The sequence below is a fragment of the Coturnix japonica genome, chromosome 3 (genome assembly GCF_054131305.1).
Source record: "Coturnix japonica strain WE chromosome 3, WE-NBRP24, whole genome shotgun sequence".
NCBI lineage: Eukaryota > Metazoa > Chordata > Aves > Galliformes > Phasianidae > Coturnix > Coturnix japonica.
The window spans coordinates 52590693-52615929 of record NC_140665.1 but is presented as its reverse complement, the minus strand read 5'-3'; the positions used below and the strand labels follow the sequence as shown (position 1 = coordinate 52615929).

The following is a 25237-nucleotide window of genomic DNA, read 5'->3' as shown; positions in this document are numbered from 1 at the left end:
ACAGATCCTGCTGCAGTGAATTCTGCACACAAAACAGCTCTAGAAGTTTCCTTTGTCAGTTCATGTGTGGCTGTCGACTCGCTTTTGTTTGTTCCCTGGGAATAACTACAGAAAAGAACAGCGTGTTCTGCCTTAATGGAAACAAAACATAACGCCGTTCATCAGCTATATACAGCATATGAAGGAGAGAAAAAGCAGAAACTTGGCAGCCAGATAAACATTTTCAGATCTTCCTTGAAAGGGCACCTGAAACCAAGACCAACCTTAACGTGTGTTCTTATTGTACTGAACCAGATAAAACTAATACATGTGATCAGTAGCAACTATACAATGACTATCATTTAAAGAATAAGTTGCATTATAGAATTTCAATACTGCCAGCAGTATTCTAGCATGCATATTTAAAAATACAAACCAACAGAGCCACAAGAAGTTTAGTGTGTCCTGACACCCAGACTTACCTATTAGTCTCTAATTTTAGTCTGCCCAGCTGGACACTCAGTGTTCTCTGAGCAGCTTGTGAGTCATGGGATACTGTAGAGCTGAGCGTGCTCACACCTGAGGTAGCTACTGCATCTTCCATGACAATGCAAGGCTGTTGGATAGTTTGATTCTGAGGCTGCTCATCTTGATCTTCTTCAACTTCTATATCATCTTGATCTGCTGCATCACTTTCAGATGCGAGACTAAAATGTGGCCTCAATTCTATTAGAAAGATTAAAATGTAAGGGGTAAAAAAAAAAAAACAAAAAACAAAAACAACAATTTAGTGACCATCCTACAGCTTTGGTTAAACCAGACTGGAAATTTCTGGAGCAAGAGAACAGATGACACCATCCAGGGGTTGAAGACCATAGAGTAACAGCTTAGCGCATTCTGATTCAGCCTACACAATGTTCAAAATCCTTAAGAAATATAAATCTGGCTTAGAAAGATTTCACTTCCTATTAATACCTATTAAATGCTCATTAAAGCAGTATTAACACCACTTCTGCATTAGATTTACACTGTAGCTTTCAAGAAGTACAACTGCATGCCTTATAAATGATAACTACAGCTGAACATGAAATCAAGAACTTAAGAGATTTGGATATCTAGAGGTCTAAATACCTGAGATATTTAGTGTTCTCTCATTAAAAGAACATCATGCCTACCAAAAACTGTATCCAAACACACAGAGAAAAAACAACAAACAGATCCTTTTCCCAACAGTTAAAATAGCACACTTCCCTTTTACTTCTCAGAGTGAACACTGCCTACTTTGTAGTGATATACGCACATGAAATCATGGACACAAAGCTATAAGAACACACTGTTTTCTGTTATTCCCTGTTTAAACTACCTACCAGAACTTACCAGGTATGTAAGATACATACACAAGATCTTATATTCCTACAAAATCTGTTATTGCATCAACATCTGTTAATCTCAGCCATTTTATCTAAATCTTCCTTCCTTCCTTCAATTGTACTCCCTTTAGCCTCCGCTTCAAAACATACTTTTTTTTTGGCTACGTTTTTTTTCCTTTACACTCAAGAATCTACAAGGAAACTTCTTTTCAAAAGGGACATTCATGCCTCTATCCACTAACCTCTTAATTTCAATGCCACTTGCTTTAGAGCCTAACATACTAAAGCCAACAGCTGCCCTTACCTTAAATAAAACAAAGCAGATATATCACACAGCAGCTCCCCAGATGTTTTTATACTAAACTGTACTTGTTTTATTTTTGTTTTTTTTTTTTATTTAATATTTTTACTTTTTAAACATCACACTACTAGGAACACAGGTTCATTTTGCCACGGTAGAGCAACCATCAACAAGTGTAAATATACATTTGTATACATTAGTAAATGCTGGGCGATTTGCCCATCATTGGATTGGAAGAGAAGCATTATGCACATCAAAAAAGGCAGCATCAGAGCACCTCTGCCTGCCAATGCTCACTGGGTTGCAGAATTGTTCACATTACACATCTTGGAAAGTGCTTTCCAAAGTAACATGGACAATACACTTAGCAGTATTAGAGTTGCAAAACAGACAGTGAAGAGGAAAAAAGTCCTGCTAGTTTCAAAATCTTCAGTGAAGCATCATAATCACAGCTCTAAAGCACATTTAAGGAGATCAGGCAACAAATATTTGCTGAGTAGTATGAACTAACTTACCTGGGACCAGAATAGTAATAGCTGTCTGCACAGCTTTTCTGATTATGTTGTCCAATGCAAACATCCAGTGTGGCTTGATGTTATGATTTCGGAGCACTTTATTGACCTAGCAACACAGAATCCAAGTCAGCCATCATATCCTCCACAACTTAATAATACTATGATATAGGTCAGAATTGTGTAAAATGTTTGAACTTATAAATGCTGCATCAAACCAAGATAAATAAACTATTTCATGTTGACACCAAATGGAGAAATTGTTAACAATACAGTGGAAGTTGGCAATCCCATATGTCAGACAGTATTTTGGAGTTTTTTCTAAATGAAGTTTAGGTGTTTTCAGATGGCTGACAATGAAGCCTATTTAACCTTCACAGTCATAGACTGACTGAAAGAAATGCAAGCCCCAAAATAAATCCCAAGGACCATATCATGGGAGCTCTGTGACTTAAGCTAACCAACCTTGTTGCTTTCCTTGGTATGGCTTTCTCTGCTCTGAGCAGTAATCCACTATTTTAAAGAACAATTGTAGGAAGTATCAAAGAATTAATGTAATGCTGCTCCCTCTGGATTCAGATAATAGTTAATTAACATTAGTTTAGATAATCAGAGGACTTCATTTTGATGCTGTGCCATTACCTCTATCCTTCTACTGTTAACTCCATATGACGAGACAGTTGCACTTGCGAAAACTTTTATGCATGTTTGGAAGGCAATAATGTGTTATTAATCATATTATCACTGCCCTAAAGCAACAGTGCTCAGTAAGGCAGGAACTGACATAAGCGCTTGTACCAGGGTGGCTGGCACAGAACTCATTTTCTTCATAGCAGCCCGCAAGTTGCTGTGTTTTGCCTTGGTGCCATATTTATATATTTATTTATAGCTAAGCAGGGCTTGCAGAGCACTGAGGTCTTTTCCATTTCTCTTGTTGCCCTGCCAGCAGGCAGGTTGGGAGCGCACAAGAAACTGGGAAAGGATACAGCCAGGTCAGCAGATTTAACCAGCCAAATGGATGTTCCCAATCACAGTGTCATGCCCGGCAAGAAAAACGAATGCACTTTTTCCAAAGGAGCTACTGTTTAGGGACGGGCTAAGCATCACTCAGCTGGCAGGTAGCGACTGCTTTTGCACTACTTGATTGCTCCACCTCCTTTGCTTTAACAGTCCCCAACCCAACACATGGGTCTTCTCTCACCCAGCAGCTGGGTGGAGACTCATCTGCCAGCCACGGTCAGCCCATCAAAGCACCTCGGTCTTCTCAGTTCTGTCCCCAGCAGCCACAAGATGGCAGTTGGACACTGTGCAGAAGTGCACAGGGCCCTGTGCTGCCCACAGCCGACCACAAGCCCGTCCAGGGCCTGCTGAGGCAGTGCATCTCCTGCTAACTCCTACCCATACCAGTGCCCTTAGCTAAGCCTACCTAATCAACTACTGAAGAAGCACAATGCATTTTTTGTCAAGAACAACAACAAAAAATGTCTTTTAGCTTTTCAGACAGTAGCACAAAACTACTTTTCTTCATCATGGTTGCTGTGATGAGGACATCTTGGATATTAACAGGGTAATCCCAGGTTACAAAGTTAAAAGTCCTGAGAACACGGGAAATGCTTTCCCTCACTTCTAGCAATACCTCTGCCTGTGCAGTACCTGAGATGGATACACATCTGGATTTCAGAACTCTATTATAAAAATTTAACAGGTCAAAAAATTAAGGCTGGCTAATCACAAACCAATCCTTTTTCTATGACCTTTCTGTAGTTCTCTTAGCTAAATAACAGTAGGGGGAGGGAAATATGTAACTTTAAAATAGCAATAATGAAGGTAACAGAAGAAGATTAAATATTTATAGAAAAGCATATGAAGTGCCTGATGGCACAAAACAGATGATGCTCAACAACATCTGTCAGAAACCCACAGAGATATCTGTACTCTTCCCCCCCACCCCCACCCCTCTTCAATTGCTTTTCTGGTCTTGGTACATGTTTATTTCTTCCATCTGTCCAAACAGAAGTGATGTGAAACTACAGAGATCAGAGAGCTGAAGATTATTCAGAGTGAAGACATTTTTCCTTTGAGGAAAGCTCTCTTACAGATTCATTTTGCATATTAGCTTTCTTTGGTAGGCAGTCTACTTTGTCAGTATGGTGTGTGCAACAAACAGTTTAAATGCTGTACAATCTTTGCTGACACCTCTGTTCTTTCTCAAACTACACAAGGTCAAAACGCTGACAAGAACGATCCACCTCAAGTGCCTACTTAGACTGTCATTTCAATTTTCACTTCAGAACTCCAGCCTGCATGGGGACCCCCAGCACAGCTGTTTCCTGCCATGTAAATTATTCATCTTAAGCTTTAAGCATAATTGTGAACTAACATTTAAATACATAGCTGGAAAACAAACAAAAACCAATTTGCTTTTGGCACACTAGCTACTTAAATGGTATTTATATGTCTGTTTGGTTGCTGCTGCTCGTTGTTGGATATCACAAACTTCATATTAATCACTGTCACAAAGGAAGCCCATTTTTCTTCCTTCTTACTCTGTTCATTATAGATTGGTAAGAGAAGCTTTTAAATTTGGTTAGGAGCTAATTCTTATGCTAATCAAAAATACTAGAGTCAGAATTCAGATCAAGCTTATAATTCAGGTAGAATATTATGTCAGGCCATGAAAGTACTTAATGCATTAGTTTATATAGGAAGCCAAGTTCAAGAGATCTTATTTACGCAAGACACACTTGACAGTCAGCATTGGTCCCGTTGACCAGAAATTCCTATAAAATGAGATTTTTTTTAAAGAAAGGTTTTTCTGCTTTTGGACAAAGCTTATGCAACTGTGCTAGATGAAGAACTTTAATCAACAAAATCTCAACAGCTATGTTCAGCATTTGTGTCCTGCCAACAGTCCCACAGCAACCAAACCCAATCACAGCTGTAGGTTGCTTTTCTTGTTATTACAAGATCAAAGTTCTCACATATACTGCTTCAGAAATTCTGGAGATTTCATTTGCTTCTGTTTTCTAGATTTGTGCAGTTTTCCCACGCAAAATACTTAGTAAAAATGACAACTTACAGCATCTTGAAAACCAAACAGCACAAGCTGCACTTGACTGATACCATGGCTGTCAAAGTCTAACTCCAGTTTCAGTTTTGAAAGAGTGGTTGCAATGATTTTACGATCAGTGGACCGTACAAACTCTCTGAGGCTGGAAACAAGCGTTGTAATATGTTCCCATTTTAGCTTGGGCTCTTCGGCTCCCTGGAAGAAGAACAGAGAGGAAAGGAAATAGGTTTTACAACCATCTTTTGAAATGTAAACCCAGAGGGCCTTCAGCCAATAATGTTAGTTGGCAATATGATTTTTGGAAACTGATGCTACAGTTAGGGCAAAGGTGCTGCTGTGGGTCAGATTACAGTAGCTGTGTAAACACAACTGTGCCACTGAGCTCTCTGATAATGCAGATTATTGCCCAGAAAGTAGCTGACTTTATTTCACAGTAGTTGATGAAGTGTACGTGTATGCTACCCATGTGTATATACTTATATACTATATGTGCAAGCTACTCCCTGAATTACAATAGCAAAAAAGCTCAAAAGCATTCATCAGAATAAAGACCACGAATAACTAGAAAGCAGAGGATTTTATTTACTCTCCAATATAATATAATATAGAATATAAATTTCATTTCCACACCTTAAAATTAAGTCAGAGATAGAAAACCTCACTACTTGTTGAGCAGCCTTAAACACCTTTTCTAAAGGAACTTAAGTACTTATAGAGACTAAAGATTTGTAACACTGATTTCTGTAACAGAAGGACATCCTGTGTTTGGTTCCCTTATGTTTGTCAGTTTTATGCCATGAATGGTACAGCCAGCTACGTCAAGAACTCTGTTTGCCTAAATTGTTAACGAGACTTTGACTGCTAATTAAATCTGATCTGGATGAAACCAAGATCATTCGGCTGGTGGGGGAAGGTAAAAACAAAAAGGTTCTAAAGCAATTGAACATCTCACTGACGAAGGCAACCCCATTTCTGAGAAAAATTCTACCTCCTGATTTTGATTTTCTTTGATTTGGAAAATTCACCTGACTATTGTCTATACTGAAATGGACCCCTCCCTCTGTCCTGCAGTAGTTGGCCTCCTTTCCCTGGAAATAATTAACAGCCATTAGAGTAGATAGCTGGACACACAGCACACCACAGCCCTTGAACTAGAAGGTTCCAAGTCCATCAACAGCACCTTGGGGACATGGTAACCAGTATGGCTCCCCAATAACAAACAGAGGTTTACTTTGGGGAGGGTCATTCTCCTGCCCTAGTCACCCACAGTGACTGTTTTGTTGAAATTATTCTTACAAAAACATCTCATGAAGGGAGAAATACTATCAAAGCCTAAATCCTGATGAGGCCTAAACAAGCAGATCTGGCTTCCATCTATTGGTAATTTCTTGCTTATAAGCAAGATATAACAGGAATCCAGATCAGCTACCCTTTAACTGCAGTTACCACTGCTTTCTGGTGGATTGAGTAAGTTTCCTGGTGTTTGACAAGGCACAAAACTGAGACAGAAAACTGTGTTTGGCAGTCGAAGTTCTGCATCTTTCTGAAGTGCTGATGGTCCCAACCAGCAGAGCTTTGAACTCAAACATTACAACTCCGCATCTCCTGGCTCCTATCTTGGGCTGTTCCAGCTCCACCTGAGGAACACATGTAACTCCATATAACACTGTTACATAAACTTTTGGTGGGAACTACAGGAGAAGACACATGAAATAAGCACCTTCTTTGGATTTTGTGGTCGTTTAAGCTTCTCACAATCTCTTTGATTATTACTTTCGTACATCTACTAACAACTGTGTTGTATTACAGCAGCTATCCTGTATATCATGGATTGCTAGCATCTCTCTTGCTGCCTTTTATTTTAACACTTTGTATAGTGTGTAGTTACCAGGACAACCGCTGTGATTTTCCCCCACCTTCACTTCTCTCCATGAGTTAGAAGGTTTTGTTCCTGTATAGTACCAGAATATATTAGCTGTGCTACACGCACAAGAATCACGTTAGTTTGCACTGGTTTCTCCAGCAGCACTATCTTCAAAAGATGACTTGCCCCATTTTACACAAATATGTTTCAGACTAGCAGTACGCAGCCTTGAAAACAAAGTGAGTCAATTAACTACAAACACACACATTACAAAAAGAACAAAATAAAACCTTGTCATCCAATTTCTGTGCTGCAACATCTAACAACGTGGTGATGACCTGTAATTTATTTGGTGTCATCCCAAACTGATACGTCATAATGAATCACTGCCACAAAGCAGCATCAAAAGGTCACTGCAATTATTTTGTTGTATCTCCCACTACTCTACTCCATCCTCCCTCCCCTCCATACGTGGCCCCACCCATTGTGAGGAAGATGTGGTTTATTTTCTGACTACTGCCTTTCTCCTTTTATGGCTCTCAGCTAGAAGACAACGGTATACCAACAACTCTACTCTTCTCAACACAGTAACCTAAGACCAGTGCAGACCAAAAGATCTAACTCTTTCACCATCAAACTTGACAGCTAGAAGACAGAACTCTACTGAAACCACTATCTAGGTGTTCAAATCCTATTTATGAACAGCAGAAAAGACATAGCTTATGTAGAATAAACATAACATCAAAGCCAGTTTTTATTGGCCTCAATAAAGCAATAAATTGTAAAAGCTTACACTGTATATGATTTCTAGTTTAACCAATTTTCACGTAATTGTAGTATTCAAACTCCTTTTTTTCTTTTTGCTGCCTTTTGAAATTACTTTACCTGAGCCAAAGCTTCCATCAAGTTTCTCACCACCTTCTCTTGGTCCTCAGTCAATATCCTGTGAAGGGTGGCTCTCCTCTCACTATCCTTCTTTAGCATGAAAAAACCAGAATCTTTCTCTTCAGGTGAAGGAGGTGCACTGTGATCCTCAAAATTTTCATCTGGGATGCTGAAAAAAAAAGCACTCAGTGAAAGGAAACCTTACAAAACACAATCACAGTGCAACAGTACCTAATTTACTATGTGATATTACTGCTGGATAGCAGTGCTTTACCTCAGAAAAAGGGACCGGATTCCCTTCCCATCTTTTTCTCCACAGGACTTTGCTCTTGTTTTGAAAGAGAATGGATCAATTTTTAGCTCTGTATCAGGTGAGACAGAACCATATTCACTGCTGCTACTTGTATCTTCCACCAGAACAGGAACAGGTAAGGATATACTCCGAAGATACTCTATTAAAGGATATTTAGAAGTTGAAATTTAATAGCACCAACACAGTTCTGAAGTAGGTAATTCTTTCAGAAAAACAGAAATTCTGACTGCCTTCCCCCACACAAATACAAAATATTAGAAAACAACAACAACAACCCAGCAGAAGACTTCTAAAGCTTGTTCCTCTGGAATACAATTACCTTCAGCTACATTTTTTATTGAAAATGTTACTGAGATAAGGAAACACTGGGCTCTTTGCAAGCTCATTTCCAGCACACTGACACTGGTGTGAACGTTCATCACATATCATTAGTATATGCTCTGATCGATAACAAAGTGTTTCTATAGGTTAAGCCATATACCCACATTCCAGTAAATCAAATTCTACATATCCTTCTGCACAAACCTTGCCTCTACTAAAACAAAACAGCCCTTTTGTTTCCTGTTCAGATCTCCACTAAGGGGTCCTATAACAATCCTGTTCTTCATTCCCACGTCACCCACCTGCCTAGACAATTCAGCCAAGGCAACATCACAGATGATGTTTCTAATTTGCAAAGTGAATGAGAGTTTCCTAAAAGAGAAAGGTCACTTATTTCCATAACTGTGCCCACCTCTCCTTGCAAGGATTTCATGGGACAAATTATACCAGAATAAGTGATAACCACAGTATCTACACATTAATGCTTTGATTAAGAAAGTATGTTAAAACTCACCATTTGTATTAGCTGAAAGAACTGTGGAAGAAAGGCAAAGGAAAAGAGTTACACATGCTAAATTAACACAGAAAAATAAAGCACTCACTTCTGATTTTTATGGACTAAGCTGGATGCTCCTATTTGCAACTCTTACTTTAAAAGTATGATTTATTACCACTTAAAATTAATTTGAATCAAAAAGAAGAAACAACAAACCAAGCATGTGAAAAGTCCTCATCCAATACCACTTCCTTTACATGGTATTTTTTCTTCTTTTTGTTATCATGCTCAAATTATATAAAGGATATTTTTCATATATGCAAACATGAAATACAGACTTCAAGTTCTTGAAGCTCCTTAGTTACATTCCATAATTTAGAATACTGCACGGAATGAGTGTAGAAAAAAAAGAATGCAGAGAGCTATGGACAAAGATAATTTTGCTTATGTAGAACGCTCCTAGGGCTCAATATCATGCTATAACATTATATAAAATGTACTCTATGGGAACATTCTTTGAATGAAAACATACACAGATTTTTAATAAATAAATACATAAAATAAACAAATAGATGAAGACTTTTGGGGTAGCGAAGAGGGAACTGCTCATCTTTCCTCCCTGGTGTCAATTGAAAAGATATGTAGCAGTGGCTCAAAGTTGCATCATGGGAGGCTCAAACTAAACATTAGCAAAAGCTTCTTTACCAGTGAGGTAGTTTGACATTGGAACAGGCTTCCTTGAGAGGAAGGAGGAGTTGACAACCCATGCCTATCAGTGTTTAAGGAGCATTATCAAGATGACTCTTAATGACATGCCTACAGGTCAGTCTCCAAATAGTTTAACTGCTGGACTCAACCTTTGTAGGTCCCTTTCAAATGAAACTATTCTAATTTTCTTCTTAAACCTTATTAGAAATATTTATATAAATTACATCTGACAACACACCAGCAGAATTCTGCTACAGCAGTCTTCCTGCAGCTGGAACAAAAGGTTACAATTGAACATTCACCTGGGATGGAGATCTTCCGTCTTCATCTTCAAGACTGAAACACCATTTATGAGATAAAAATTCCTTACCTGAGAGTTTTGATGTGGATTTCCTTTTTTTGCTTGAAACCTTCAAGAATTCATCTACAAGCAGTTCATGAGCAAAAGCTCGTTTATCAGGATCTGGTTCAAAGCAACGCAATATGAATGACTTGGCTTCTGCAGACATGGACTCAGGAATCTCTGGGTGGATTTTAAACATTCCCACCTGGCATAAATAAAGGGAGAGGAAAAAAAAAAACCAACAACAATTGCTTACACTATTATTTTCTCTAATAGTAAATAAGATCATGAGGGGGGTGAGAAGCTGGAACAGGTTGCCCATTGAGGCTGTGGATTCCCCCTCCCTGGAAGCATTCATGACCAGGCTGGATGGGGCTTTGAGCAACCTGATCTAGAGGGAGGTGTCCCTGCCTACAGCAGTGGAGTCGGACCTACATGATGTTAAAGGTCCCTTCCAACCTAAACCATCCTACAATTTTACTATCAAAATGTTTTTAGATAGTAAAAGTGGTATATTGAGTTTTGATATTATCTTTGTGTGAGTACTTGATTAATTCAAGGAACAAAGTTATTACAAACTATGTGAATATTCAGTTACATTAAAAAATGCAGTTCCCAAAAGAGGCTTTTGCAAAGCAGGGAACTCAGAACTGCTTTTCCCAGCCTTTTTCTTTCTTTTTTTTTTCTTCTTTTTTTTCTTTCTTTTCTTTCTTTTTTTTTTTCTTATTTCCCTGTGAATAGCTGTTACTGCTTCATTACTGTCTTCAAAACTACCCAGCACTCGCTCTCAGATGAATCAGCTCATTCTTCTTAGCATCCTCATTACCCAAGTATTTCCTTTATCATCTTTTCCTTCCAATTCCAGCCTTTCCAAAACAGTCACAAGATTTCCTGTGTTTATAAAAACCACTGTGAGATGTACAAGGAAGATGTCTGACCTTAAACATAGCTGCTTGTGGTTCTCCCAGTTCATAAAATGGGGGTTTCCCTGTAGCCATCTCAATGATAGTGCATCCCAAAGACCAGATGTCTGCAGCTTTCCCATAACCGCGTGGCCCTTTGTCAATTATTTCTGGTGCCATATACTGAAGGGTACCTGTTTAAAATACATCCGTCTTTGTTACTTAGATGCATGAAAAATACAAATATCTATATAAGACAATCAAAATAAGAGGGCAGTGAATGATATTGGGTGAGTTAAGGAAAGTACTCTATTATTCAAAATAAAAATTAAAAATTTCCAGATGCATTCAACATGAAACTTAAAATACTACTCAAAGTATTACTTGGGCTAAAAGCATCTGCTATCACGTACTGATCTGACAATATCTCTTTTCAATGCCCACAAAGACTATTAGAGGTTTCAATGATCTGTGGATTATACATACAGATAAAAAATAAAATGTATGTATGTATATTCTTTTACTCTGTTATACATGTAGATTAAGAGTAAAATAAGGAAGACTACTCTGAGTTGTCTACTCTACTATATATACTATATATTCAATAGTACTATACTATAGTATATATAGTACTACTATATAGTACTATACTCTATAGTACTATACTATAGTACTCTACTATTCCTGAGTATGGAATTGAGCATGCATGATGAACACTTTTTCTGAAGGGAATCATCCTGATAGCATTTTGCATTTTGGTCCACTTAGAACGGAAATTTAACAAGGAAAACAATTAAAATAATGGTCATTTTTCATCTGGAGCAACCATTTAAATCCTGTGACACTATAGTAAATCCAAATTGAATTATCAAGCAGAAAGAGGATGAAGATAATGACAGGCCTTGTACTAGATGTCAGGATATCGAACCCAGCAATAGAAGGAAAAAAATGTTAGCCCTGGGTCAGCACAATAAGCCATACACACAGAAGAAACACTCAAATATGACATAGGAAAGACAGTGCTTTTCTGCTATAGAGGAACTGTATGTCTCAAACTGAACTTTTAAAACAGTATTTTCTCTGAACAGTGCACAGCTCATTTAGGTATACTTAATCACGAGCATATTCTTGCAGTGACCTTTCCTATTGATCTTAAGTCAATGAGAGTTAAGTGGCTATGGAATCTGGCCCTATGCTCGCAGTTGGAGTGAGGAGAGAATCACTTCTGGGAACATACCAGTGAAAGTTTCAGTACAAGGGTTGATTCCCGCAAGTCTCTTTGAAGTTCCAAAGTCTGAAATTTTTAACACTCCGCTGTAAGTGTTGATAAGCACGTTATCACCCTGAGGAACAAAACATTCAGAGCAATTATTTTTTCGCATTAGTCTCAAGACTTCTTGCACCACCTATTTCTAGAATGCACTCTTTGGTAAGCAACAATTACTTCCCTCAGGCTCTCTAGCATATGATGAATGAGTAATCAATTGCAGTCCTGCCTTATGTAATGCCATTATCAGAAACTTCATTGCAAAGAGAACCTCTCCATCTGCAGGAATATGTTTAAACAGTACCATGACAAACAGCTTGAAAAACAAAACAAAAAAAACACCTTTACAAATCTTGAATCTCCTTGGAAAATAAGCTGCTGATATCCCCACTCACAGTCTTTGTCATTTCTGATATGTTTGTGTGAAAGCTCAATCATATCATTGAAAACAGAAGCAAAATACCCACTTTCTCACTGGCTCTGTCAGTCTTCCCAAACAAAACAAAACACTTTGTTCATGCAGATTTGAATTACAACAGCTCACTTACCCAACCCATGGAACAGCAGAGAAGGTCTGTGACAATGAATAGCTTTCAGGAAAAAGCTTTTAAATTACAGAGCAAATAAATAGGTTATATAGTTACACCACCAGGCTTAATCTCAGCAAATTCTCACCTTTATGTCTCGATGCACTATTTGATTATCATGGAGGTATTTTAATCCTTCGAGAATCTGCTTAGTGTAAAAGCCAATTGTCTGCTCATTATTTTTTAATGGTCCCCATTTTGATCGTAGAAGAGCAGAAAGACTGCCTATAATTTTGGAGAGGGAAAAAATGAGAGTAAAACCAAATTAAACCCTACCTTTTTCCCCCAAAGGAAAAACAAAGTAACAACAAGCGATCCCAAAACAAGTGTAGGCACCTCTTCTATAACCAAAGGCCTCTCCTGGAAATACTTTCTTACATCATCACCTGCCTCACTAATTAAAAAGAGACTAAGTATCTCCACAGGCCTTGGCTGCAGCACAGAAACACATACTCTCAAGCAGGCAGACTGCAAACTATGTAATGAAAATGATCATCTCTCTCTTATGCCTGGGGAGAAGTTGCTCAAGATGTATGTCATGAAACAGTGAAAAAGGGCTGGTGATCACATGCATGCATTTTTACATACACCGAGCCCACAGCTTCTCAGAAAGCCTAATCTAGTAAAAGAAGCTTTTATTATGTCTGGCTGCTGTAAGTTCTTCCTTATCAAACAGGAGAAACAATCACCAGCCACAACCCTCTTGTGTTCCATACTCAAAGGGGGCTCAGCTATCTAAGACTAACTACAGTATTCCAATTAGAATGGCTGCTGATCACTTGCCACAGCAAAGATCTGAGCTGTATCTGAAGCAAGTCCTACTTAAACCCTGATCAAGAGGATTCAAATGCTTTGAAAACCCCTACAGCTTTTTTTCCTCATTAATTCAAGAATGAGATACTAAAGGACATTTTATGCAAATGTGGTGTATATTACTGCAGCATGACATTTCTTTTATTTTTAAATTCTTAAGAAACAAACCAGGTACCAAGACAGTCTCCACAACTTACCACCAGGCACCTGCTCCATGAATATCTTAATGAAACCATTCTCACTAAGAGACCCCAAATACTGCACAATGTTCTTGTGTTTGAGGTGCTTATGCAAAGCTATTTCTTCATGCAGAGGTTGGGAGTATCTGGAAAGAAACAAAACAGTTTATACAATTTTGAGCTACAGGAAAAAAGTCTTGAGTTTAATGTAGCTGATGAGTTCTATTTCAGGCCCTGGGAAACACATTTTCTCCGACATACTATGAATACATTATCTGTCAAGCACATCTGACACTGGTGGTTATCTGGTCTTTATGCGGTAACTTCTTATACATACAAAGTCACTATGTTAACAAGTGTGGGCAAAAAGATCATACCACGTGTTTGATTGTAGTGTTAAAAGGGCTTTCTAACAAAACACGCACGAACAGCAAAAGAAGATGTTTTTATCAACAACTGTGATCAAAGTTCTAAAAAATTCTGCCAATTATGAAGTTTAAAAGTTCTTTTATAAGATCATGCTTATACATGTAAAGAAGATGGGGCTTTCACAAGGCATTTCAGCAAGATTCCATTTTACAACATTTCTAAAGAAAAAAAATGTTATAAACCACATGTGCCAAAACCAGAAAACAGACTCTCAGTTGTTGTAAATCATAAACCATTCCACAATTTGGATACATCCACTTAGAGAGGTAGGGAATATCATTTCATACCAGAACTTATTGACAGCAGTGTAGGTGAGATACTTTTTGATCAGCAAACTGGTTCACTCAATTGCTTACTGAGATCACATAATGCACAACATTAGGAATGAGACTCAGTTACTATACCTGCTATCTCTCTCTGGGATTTCTTTAATAGCAATTCTGACTTGATTGCTCAAATCTCGTCCTGCATACACAATGCCATAAGTTCCTTTCCCCAGAACGACTCGCTCGCCATTTTCATCATATTCATAGTCATACTGAAAACAAAACAAACACCTCAATTAAATGAAACAGACGGATAAGATTTAATTAATTTGACTCTATGCACAACAAAGGCAACTAGCATACTAGTTACTTTCTGTGAACCGTGGAGGAGTGGAAAAACACCTCCAGATGGCAACTTGGATATCATACCGACATGCTTATATCTCTCCACTGAATTTATGGAAAGCCTCAGCTTCTGAGGTAGCTGTTCCAGGTAAGTGTGAAAAGCTGAGCTGGTTGTTATCTGTCCTGTGTAGTTACACTCACATCTTTTAATAGCACCTGCAGTTCTGCTGGAAGGCCATGAAAAGGCAACAGAAGACGACAGAGGGCACTCTGCACCCAGCTGAGAACTTCAGCTTCCACAGACACACAAAGCAAGGCAGGACACAGTTTATCCCAGACTCACTCCTGACCTGACCACATCTTCCAAAAACCAACAAAACCGACCTGGCCAGTGCCAGGTCAGACAGCAAAGTGTGCCAATGACGGTTAGTCAGGATTGCAGTGCATAGTTACATGGTTTCAGCTGAATTAAAATTTCAAAGAGTTTAAGGACAATCCAGAAATAGTCATTAGATTATCTCATCTGTCCTCTTGTGTAACACAGACATCATTTCACTTCCTTGCTCTCATGCTCAGCCCAGGAGCTTATGCTGAGATACAGAGAATCCACTACTTCTTTTAGTAATACTTGAACAGTTAATTACTCTCTGGGTGAAGTCATGTCTCTAATTCAAATTTATTTAATTATTTCATTAAATTATTCTTTACTAAAAGACCTATTAAGAACTACCTATTCAGTAGTTTTCCTTGTAAGGATACTCACACCCTGTAAACATGTGACCCTCTGCTTTTTTTTCTTGCTAAAATAAACCTATTAGGTACACACAGTTTCTCATTCTGGGGTATTTTACTATTCCACAACTCTCTCAAGAAGCTTCTGTTTGTCCCATCTCCAATTTCAGATGTATTATGAAAACATCAACATGAAAACTGGGACAGAGAGCTGGATTCATTATAAAAATACTGACTTTTTCCACTTAGTTTTGGTTGTCGCTAGTACTTTGGTACACAGTCCTAAATATTCTGCCCTGTTTCCTGCCACCTAAAAGGCCATCTAAACACCAAGTACTGCATTACACCTAATGGCCTTTTATTCACTTCTCAACTATGTGCATGATCAGAGAGAAAATCAAGGTAAGAATACAGTGAATAATGGTATACACATCCAAGCTGTAACGTAGCCAGCACGGGTGACAGTAGGAGCAGGGCATCGCTGGATGTGGCTCTAGGCAGCCCAGTCTAGTGGTTGACAACGCTGCCCATGTCAGGAGTTTGAAACTAGATAATCTTTTGATCCTTTTCAACCCAGACCATTCTACGATTCTGTGATTCTATGATTCTAAGATTCAGCGTGCATTAGAGAGCTAAGGGAAGAATGACCGACTCCCAGCAGCACCAACATGATCACCTGATTTGTTTTCGCAGTTCACTGCCATGTTTGCCCACACGTATCCTAACTAGCAAGCACAAGCCTTCCCCTACCACAATTACATCCTTGTTTGTTGTGCAGATGTCCTGCCAATAACGTAAGTGTACACAATTGCAGTGATGCATGAAATAGACAACAACCTTTCAAATTTAAACAGATGCTAATATTGCCTGACTGTGACTACACCCTAATGTAACTACAGCAAGAATCGCTCTGTAATAAAGTGCAATTATTGAGAACTTGGGTTGAGTACTTCCTCAAGCGAGTATGATAACTGGAATACAAGTTGGCTATAATACCTACAAATGAGCATTACGACAAATCATTAGCTTATAAACATTAGACGACAAAATTTTATTAACTGTATTTTTGTCTGACTTTTTCCAGAGAAGGGATGAGTCATTTACTCCCTTCAGTCAAACTACCAGAAACTCAAAATAGTTGAAATGATGCTTTGAAAGTAAGCTCAGTACCTCCAGGGAGTCTCCATCACATTCTCCTTCCTCTGTAGACTTTCCTATTTCTTCAGTGATGCTGTTCACCATGTCAAAAAACCTGTTGAAAGCAAGTAAAACAGAATTCAAACAATGTAACCACATACTCAAGACTACATGGGGATATTGAGAATGCATCTCACTAAAGTGTTAAATGAACCAAAAGGTTTAAGTATAGTAAGTATAAATTGAGTGTAGAAGTTTGCTTGTCTGAAAATAAATAAATAAATATATATATATATAAAGAGGAAAGCTTATATTACTTATGGCTTGTCGATCTTTGAAAGCACACTTCTTACTTCTGAGTAATGTCAGAATATGAATGGGAAGAAAAATGGCAGAAGAACCTACACAAACCAGAACTGATGAGAAGACAAGGCAGGGACTAATCTTTGTGCAGCAAGCTCTTGCCAACTCTGTTAGAGGGCTACTGTAATCACACTCAGGTAATCATAATAGTAACATTGAGGACATCAAGATTGTTTGTTTGTACTGAGAAATAAAATTCTAACTACAGTAAAGCAAAAACCTTCACTAGATCTCCTGGATCATTATTACCCTGAATAGCGCCGCTGCAGAAATTACTTACATATTTTTAGGCCGCTTTGTTCAACTGGGGGCAACACATACTTGTAATAAGCCTTAATATGACAAATACAGAGAAATAATGTCTCAAGATAAGTTTAAAAAGGTTTGTAGTTATACATTTCTAATATTTGTCTGAGTTTGTACTTTAACCCTCCAAAGCTCACGCATTTCTGGAAGAGTACTATTCTTTCACATAAAAGATGGTTCTATCTGTTTCTGTTTCCTCACTTGTCACCACTTCTAACCACAGTTCTGAAACAGTCCCTGCTGTACATACAGACACCGCGTACCTCAGCACAGAGTGGTTTTTGAAATAACTGGGACACACCTTCTACAGTGGACTTCCGTGCAGAAGTAGATTTGAAAGTCATCAGAATTGTGCAGCACGTACAGAAAACAGCATCGTTCTTCAAACTTCGAAATGCTGAAAGAACAGCCAAGCAGAACACGTTATTGGAAATGCATTTGGGGTTCTGCCATCTATGTCAAACCACACAGACCCACAGAAGCATCGTCAGAAAGCACCAGATAAAACATGAAAAGCCACAGTTTTTCCTTATAATAAAATCATATTCTATTGTGGTTTTAATTTACTTATTTATGCAAAATAAAGCAGAATGGTATTCTATACTGTGCTAGAGAATTTTTTCTTAGATGTCAGGAAATATTTTTAATTTTCAAGATTTAGTACAATTGTGGCCGCTTGAGTTTTGCTTCTCTTTTATGATTCCTCTACCTTATATCCCTTGCAAGAGCTTTTGATAAAGAAACCACTCTTCAGACAGAGACATGCATTTCATGAAGCTACTTCTGACAAGACAAATTGATCACTACTTTGGTATAGTCACTTTAGGTGTTGTGACTCATCTATTTTGGTCAAGAAAATCCTCTGTGCTAAGTGATTCACACATCTGGGAAAACAGTCACTGTCCCTGCCTAAATTCATCAAGTTTTTCAAGAATATTGTTAACATAATGAAAACAAGAAAAAAACAAAAAAAACAAAAAAAACAAGCTATAAAATGAAAACAGATACATTTTCTTAGGAAACACCTAATTTTCAGAGTTTTCGAGCACATCTGCCATTCACCGGCTACTATGAAAGAACTGGAGCTGAAATTGCAAGTTCCAAAAGACAAGCAGGGAAACACAATGTAACATGGCCTTGTGCCCAAATCACATGCATACAGAACTCCCATTAGCTGATGACAAATACTGCAAATCCTGTAACTACTGCTTACTAACAATTCTAGATGAAGTAACAGCTAAAACAGACAAGCATTGGCAGAAACCACAGAAATTCAGCTTTGTGGAATTCTGTTTTCCAAAAATGAGGAAGGAGACACCTTCCACTCTAACAACTAAGTAGCCTGACAAGATTCCAAGCTCAGTGAAGTCAGGATGGAAAATTAACATTCTTGTTAATTCTTAAATTATGGAAAAAAAAAAAAAAAAAAAAAAAAAAAAAGTCGTTGTCTTTCTAATGTAATATCTATCATTATGATCCCTGAGGCACTCTCCCATGGAAATGACACAAATAGCAGCTATATCACAGCCAAGGGCTTATCCTGAACATCAAGGAGATTCCAAATTGTAGTCCATCTATCAGCTTCATTCTGTGACTTAAGATTTTTAAACATGAAAAATAGATGGCATCTTGTTTATGCGACAAATACTAGAGAGTTCTATTGATAACCACAGAAAGCCATGCAAAGCACCTTTGGGAAGCAGCTGGGGTCAAAAAGCTCTGATGAAGCCTTTAAGGATTAACAGTACTTCTTGGCCCAATTCAATAATAAACATTTGCATTTGAGAGGCCAAGAAGAAGGCAAAAAATGAAAGCAGAGTTATTTACATTTGAATACGAACTGCTAATCAGTGACAGTTAAATTTATATATATATATATATATATATATATAAGATAAACCCAATAATGATTTCCTGCAGGTAGAGTGTGATTCAGCACTATGTTCAAGTTCCTCTGAAACTTCTGAGTGCTAAACTCCATTACTCATGAAATGAGATGCTGATTGCACTGGTTGATGAAGAGCACACAGAACAAGTGACCTCTCAATTATTTCCTTAAAGTATTTACCTAAAAAATTAGTCATTTCATTCCCAGATGTCTCTTGGCAGCAGGGCTGAAGAGACAGTAAATATTTAGAAGGGTCTTTGTTGAGAAAGCTTTCAGGAGCAAGTACAATGACTCTCTCTTATGTTAACACTGCACCTATAAAGCTGATACTTAGTCTAGAATGGCAAAGAATCCTCATGGGGCTGGGAATTTCCCCTTCCTAGACAACTTTACATCTAGGACTTCAAAGGAGTAAGAAATATTCTGGATATGAAAATAAATTAGAAGCAGGTCTGGTTCTGAAGGATGTTCCACCCACAAAAATATCCAACTTGATAAGCCAAGAAGAAAATTGTATAAAAATACTGAAAAAGACAATAATCGGAAAACTGCATGTTTGAAAAATAGATGTATTCAGTTTTACAACTGCATAAGATGAAAGATTTCCCCGTTCAGATCCTAATGGAGGCAGCCACTGAGTCTTCTAAGAATCCACTCTTGGCTCGACTGACTCATTCTACAGTTTTCCAAGGGCAGATGAACAGATTGGAATCTTAGAAGACAAATTAAATGACTACTGACAGTTTCAATAACAAATGAGGGAGAATACACCAAAACAACATGAACCACAGCAGAGTTTAATAAAGAAAAAAAAATATATCAAAATTGAGCAATAAATAAATACATTCTTTTTTTAGAAGCACACGAAAACATGCTGTAACCAAAACCCAAACCACACTGAACTACGCATATCATTGCAATTTTGGCTTAAAATAAACTGAATCCCACAGGATTAAATTTCTGTGTCTATTGATAGTTTGTTTTTTCAAGTTAGTTGTTGGAAGGAAAAAGAATCATCCATCTGTGCAAAAACGTACTGCAGACATAGCAACAGCTTTGTGTGTATGGAACAGTTATTCTTAGAACAGAGCAGTGACTATTTGAAGAATGTAAGATTTCTGGCCTTTTTAAAATTACGCTAAATGCAAACTCCAAAATGGAAAGCCGCAGGAAGCCCAAGTATAGACAGATCCTAGAAAAAATAAATGAGGCTAAGGTGGAGATCTGATCTAAATAGATCACAGTAGCAGAACACTACTTTCTTAGTATCAGCAGGTACAAATCGCAAGGCTGAACCCTGTCAGACAGAAGCGAATACTACACTCAGTCTGGGCTCACTCCATGACCTATCCACCACTCTGCCGCAGTCTGTCATCACTGCAGTGATGGTCTCCCCGCCCTATTGGCCTTCTCTGAAGCAGTTCTGCTGCCATACCTATAAGTGAACAAACCAAAGAGAAAACCACACACATCCACACTAAAACCCAACAAGACATGAGTGATCAGGATACTTCAAGACATGTTAACCTGTCCCCCACCCACAACCTTGCTGATTCCTCATATCCTTCCTGCTTGCTTCCGTATTATTTCCTGGCTTATATATCATAGTCATCAAGCACCTGTTGCAAGGACTGCTTACTTTGCGTTCAGTTTCCCAGTACATCAGAATCTCAGCACACAACTGCATCTCGTGGATGTTATACAGCTCAAGCAAGACTACAAGAAACGTTAGCAGTTACTGCAATTCAACCTCAGTTAGCATAATGCGGTAACAAACTTTAAGAAAGCATCAGTTAGTAAATTTACGGGGTCACATTCTCTAGTTTTTACATAATGAACTCTGAAGGTGGTCATTTCTGAATCCAGATTAAGACTCCAGGGGTGTCACATAAAGCAGGGCACCTCCAGAAGTATTTGCAATGTTCAGCTCCAATATTCTGTCTGTTACTCAACCAAGTTCCACAGCATTAGCTCAACATGATATTCAAATACTCTTTTCATTTCCAAGCATGAAAGGCAAACAACTTACCTTACTCCCCTGATGGACGCAGCACTAAAGTTCCACTCATGGATACCTTTCTGTAACAGAAGAAAAAACAAAGTTAAATGAAACACTCTTCCTTTATGAAAACAAAGAGCCAGTACGCACATCTTCTCGCCTGTAACTCAAGAGACCAAAAGAGCAAGATTTGGATTATAACAACCTATTGCCTTTCAGCAGTCATTCTTCAGGGCATTTCTTTTATTATTTTTTTTTTTCTTCCCACCTAAAAAACAAGAGAAGTTCTATATAGGAGGCTTGGCTGGTTTGTTTCTTCACTGTTTATTCTGCAAACACAATATATTATTTTAGAAACTAAGTAAACTAGCAGATCAGCAGGGTGTGCCTATGTAGTCTGTCCTGGGTGCTGAACTCAGCATCATGTGTAACTTTCTAGAAAGAAGGGGGGGAAAAAATTCACCTCTGAGAATGACAAGAGCTCATTCTACACATTCAGTGTCCTGTTTAGAGGAGTAAGTGGGTGAGAGCACTACAAAGCAGGAAGTCTGACTGCTGGAGAGTAAAATGGGGGTTGAATATCATTGAAATGGAGGGGCAATTGCTCAAGGAAAGAGCAAATCTAAAGGCCCACTGTGCAAAGAAACAAAATGGAGACCACTTCCCTAGGAATCCAGAAGAGAGAATAAAGAATGTACTAAAATCCCTAAGGGCTGCCATAGTAGAAAACGAGGCTGGAAGACACCCTATAAAAACTCCCAGGGTCAGGCCTCACCTATTTTCAGATCTTTTACTCATGGATCTGTCACACAGGGCAGAACTGAGAGAGAAAATCATTTTATCAGCTACAGCAGTTCTGCAAAGCTTACCAGATCAGTCTTCTTTATCTCTGTAATTCTTTCCTTCCCGCTCAAATTTCATTAAAGAGGTTGTGAGGCTGGTATAAAATGCCTAACACAACATATTGAGAAATACATGCAAGCATCTTTCTTGAAGTGCAAACTTCACATTGCTCTGACTGGGAAGCACAAAGCAGTTACTACAGTAATTCTTCAATTTTAAACAAACCAGTGCTAGTACGAAGTGCCTGTGGAAGTACTATTCAAGTTGCCTGGATCTCCTGTATGAAGATCCCTTACTAAATCCCTCTGCTAACAAGGACGGTATATTTGTATTCTTCTTTCATACTTTACACTGCCTATGAGCACTGCCACTTCTCAATTTTCCACATCTGGAAACCCTTTTTCCAGAGTTTTACTATTGATATTTGTCTAATTCCCAGCACTGGGAAAAACATAATATCTGAATGATCTAAAACAAACATCCTGCAAGCAGAAATGTGCAAGAAGCATAGCAAGAAACAACGTATTGTGGGCTCTACATATAACCTACATGCAACTGATTTCTCAGAGATTCACATATCTTTCATTTATCAAACGATGTTTTCAGGCAATGAAATAATATAAAAGTTATGTTCTTCAACAATCTTGCCAAGTTTTGAATACACTGGAGTAAACATATCAGGCACGCTATCCAAATTCAGCATCTGTTCTTGGGTTAGGCAAAAAAACCACCAACTACCCAAAACAAAACTCAAAATGGTTTCAGAAGCCAACACAGAACAGAGACAGGCTGTTCTATTTCAAACTTGCTAACAGCACTGCTGCATTCCTCTAACCCTATGTGGATGGGACTGCTAAAATTAGAGAACTGCAGGGCAAAGGTAACGTGTATTCCACAAAGCATAATGCCATCTGATTTCTATATGCATTTGTCTATGTAAAACTTGGTATTAAAAAAGGCAGAAATAACAAAATATACTAACAAAAAGGAGAAAGGCCCCGTTATTTATCCCAGTATTCTCCTATTCATTACAAAATTGCCAGCTGCAGGCTCAAACAAGTTACATTTTGTACTTGAAGCAGAATTTCAGCTTCTATGCACATGAAGGGAAATTCGTGTGTTTGATAACTCATGATTCTTAAAGCAATGGTTGCATTTTGAAAATTAAGTAAATCTATGTTTTTTAAATGAAATGAAATCTGAAGCATAAGCTGCTCTAACTCAAATAGGCCTATGCTATGTAGATTAAATTTATACAGCTAAAGCCATTCCCAAACTCAGCTCTCTCTTCTATCCTTGTAGCTGGGACAGCTAGCCTTTGTTAATCAGCCCCTACAAGGCCTGTCATCAGCCTAGTAAGGCCCAAAGGAAGAGCCTTCCTCACTGCAGTGGGCTGAAACATTATACATTTATTTACTCCACAAAGTAACTCAGCAAAGACAGATACTACACTGGTTACATTCTGTATCTTCAAATTTTTCCTGTACCTTTTCTCCATTTGAAGTTTCTGATGGATTCTGATGATTTTTGACAAAATTCCAACAACAGATCATGACTGTACAGTTGAACTTCTAACCAACAAATTGCCCTCTGCATTCTTAATGGACGTTAAGGCTCATAGGGCACTGTGTACCCATCAGCTCCCAAAGTACTGTATAAGCTCACTACAGTAAGGCCAGAGCAGAAGAACAAGTGAGTGCATTAAAAATTGTCCTATGTAATGCCACCAGTCATCACTAGGGCAGCAAATGTAGGAAAACATTCATGTGCAGAAAATACATAGATGTGTTGCCAAAATCAAGAGGGGGACAGGGGAGGGAAAGTATTACATGCTAGAAGAGACTGTTGGAAAAAAAAAACAACAACAAAACCCAACAAATTTACAATAACAGAAACAAAACTATAAAACACCAGTTGCACTTCAGAAAACCAAAACACCTTTCTGCTGAGCAGATACAGACTGATACAACCAGATCCTTCTCCCAGTCATAGGGATGATTAGGCAGTCAAGTGACACAGCTATGGGAAAAGCTGCTGCTGGAAGCATTAAGCAAAGCACCCCTGTAGCTACAAGAAACATTAATGCTCTACCAAATAGCTTTTGAGGAATATGAGTACATATGATCAAGTAAGTTTAACTCATACTGGAATACAAGCACTGAGATGCCACATGCAGCCAGTACAGCAATCCTACTTGTTTTGCCTAAAGAAAACACTAAGAGATACAAAGACTCTCATAAAATATGGTAAATGGTATCAGGTAAATGGCAAGGAATCATTTAGCATAAGCAGTGTTAGCAAAAGAAGATGTGAGTATGAACTGGCTACAAATTCAGAGTGAAAGCTGGAAGACCTAAAGTAGCATACTGCTGCTTCACCAATGGTACTCCACTCCAGGCTACAGTAGATGTGCAGTGACGCTCAAAACCCTTTCCAACATGAAGAGTCATTTGTGAAACCTGCACTGGTATTCATACAAAGCTGCATACTAGTCAAAAATAGTATACAAAGGGATTCTTCAAACAAGAGGAGCATGACTCAATATCCCATACATAGGACTAGAAAATCCTGCGTTCCCTGATACTGTTAAAAATGACACTAATCAGAATATAACATGCTGTTTGGATATGAATTACACACAAAACCTCCCCACTATATCTACAAACACAAACGTGCGTACAACTAGTTACTAAACCAACTGAATTCTAAATACAAAAGTACTTTCAGAACACATGTTTTACAATAGCAAGGTTTACTCTGTCATACTGAGACAGATCATTATTCATTATGTGGTTAATTCTGTTTTTCTCTGGGAACTGCATAAATTTATCTTCTAATTTTATTTTTACAGTCTGAGCCTACCTGCAAAAATGTAGGTCAGAATGAACCACAAATGAACAGAAACTCATTTTTCTAGGCAAACATTTCAGTTTGTTCCCAAAATACACTATTTCAACCACTGCTCAGTTATGCTCCTTCATGAACTTTTAACAAAAATTCTAATCAGTGCTGCCTCACG

At 38.1% G+C, this 25237-nt stretch overlaps 1 protein-coding gene across 3 annotated transcripts in view; it reads right to left on the bottom strand.

Moving 5' to 3' along the window:
- The window catches only part of MAP3K5 (mitogen-activated protein kinase kinase kinase 5), an 86844-nt gene that overhangs the window by 5986 nt on the left and 55621 nt on the right, over positions 1 to 25237 (bottom strand). For 2 of the 3 annotated variants that reach the window (XM_015858370.3, XM_085543524.1), the window contains 15 exons: positions 21406 to 21455; positions 17790 to 17885; positions 16853 to 16934; positions 14744 to 14877; positions 13929 to 14056; positions 13007 to 13143; positions 12302 to 12407; positions 11101 to 11258; positions 10190 to 10367; positions 9130 to 9150; positions 8256 to 8433; positions 7982 to 8150; positions 5242 to 5427; positions 2166 to 2271; positions 462 to 705 (listed from right to left, as the gene is read on the bottom strand). In XM_015858370.3, coding sequence (XP_015713856.2) covers positions 462 to 705; positions 2166 to 2271; positions 5242 to 5427; positions 7982 to 8150; positions 8256 to 8433; positions 9130 to 9150; positions 10190 to 10367; positions 11101 to 11258; positions 12302 to 12407; positions 13007 to 13143; positions 13929 to 14056; positions 14744 to 14877; positions 16853 to 16934; positions 17790 to 17885; positions 21406 to 21455 — 1973 coding nt within the window. Of the gene's footprint in view, positions 1 to 461; positions 706 to 2165; positions 2272 to 5241; positions 5428 to 7981; positions 8151 to 8255; positions 8434 to 9129; positions 9151 to 10189; positions 10368 to 11100; positions 11259 to 12301; positions 12408 to 13006; positions 13144 to 13928; positions 14057 to 14743; positions 14878 to 16852; positions 16935 to 17751; positions 17886 to 21405; positions 21456 to 25237 lie in introns of those variants that run through there. The other variant, XM_085543525.1, reaches the window with a different exon arrangement.